The following is a 375-nucleotide window of genomic DNA, read 5'->3' on the forward strand; positions in this document are numbered from 1 at the left end:
GCTGGGGGCCCTCGTGCTGGCGGGGGGCGGCACCCAGTTCCCTGGCTTCGTACGCAGGCTCAAGACAGAGGTGAGCAGCAGCAGCAGCAGCAGCTGCTGCTGCTGCTGCAACTGCTGCAGCAGCAGCAGCAGCTGAAACAGTTGCAGCAGCAGCAGCGGCAGCTGAAGCAGCTGCGAGAAACTTCAGCTGTAACTGCAGCAGCAGCAGCAAAAAGCAGTAACTGCAGCAGCACGTTGCAGCAGCAGAAGCTCAGAGTAGTATTCGTAGCAGCAGAAGCACGAGCAGCAGCAGCAGCAGCAGCAGCAGCAGCAGTGTGTTGCTGTGTGTATGCGTTTGTTTCTGTTCAGGTTTCGCAGCTGAGTGGGTGTGGCGGT

The 375-nt window shown here is 59.5% G+C and overlaps 1 protein-coding gene across 1 annotated transcript in view; it reads left to right on the forward strand.

Moving 5' to 3' along the window:
- The window catches only part of EMH_0025190 (actin-like protein 3b, putative), a gene marked incomplete at both ends in the record, with an annotated part of 1,757 nt that overhangs the window by 1,041 nt on the left and 341 nt on the right, over nucleotides 1-375 (forward strand). The window contains 1 exon segment of the mRNA XM_013502414.1: nucleotides 58-361. Within this exon segment, the coding sequence (XP_013357868.1) occupies nucleotides 58-361 (304 nt within the window).

This window comes from Eimeria mitis, genomic scaffold (genome assembly GCF_000499745.2).
Source record: "Eimeria mitis Houghton genomic scaffold, Emh_scaff911, whole genome shotgun sequence".
NCBI classification, from domain to species: Eukaryota; Apicomplexa; class Conoidasida; order Eucoccidiorida; family Eimeriidae; genus Eimeria; species Eimeria mitis.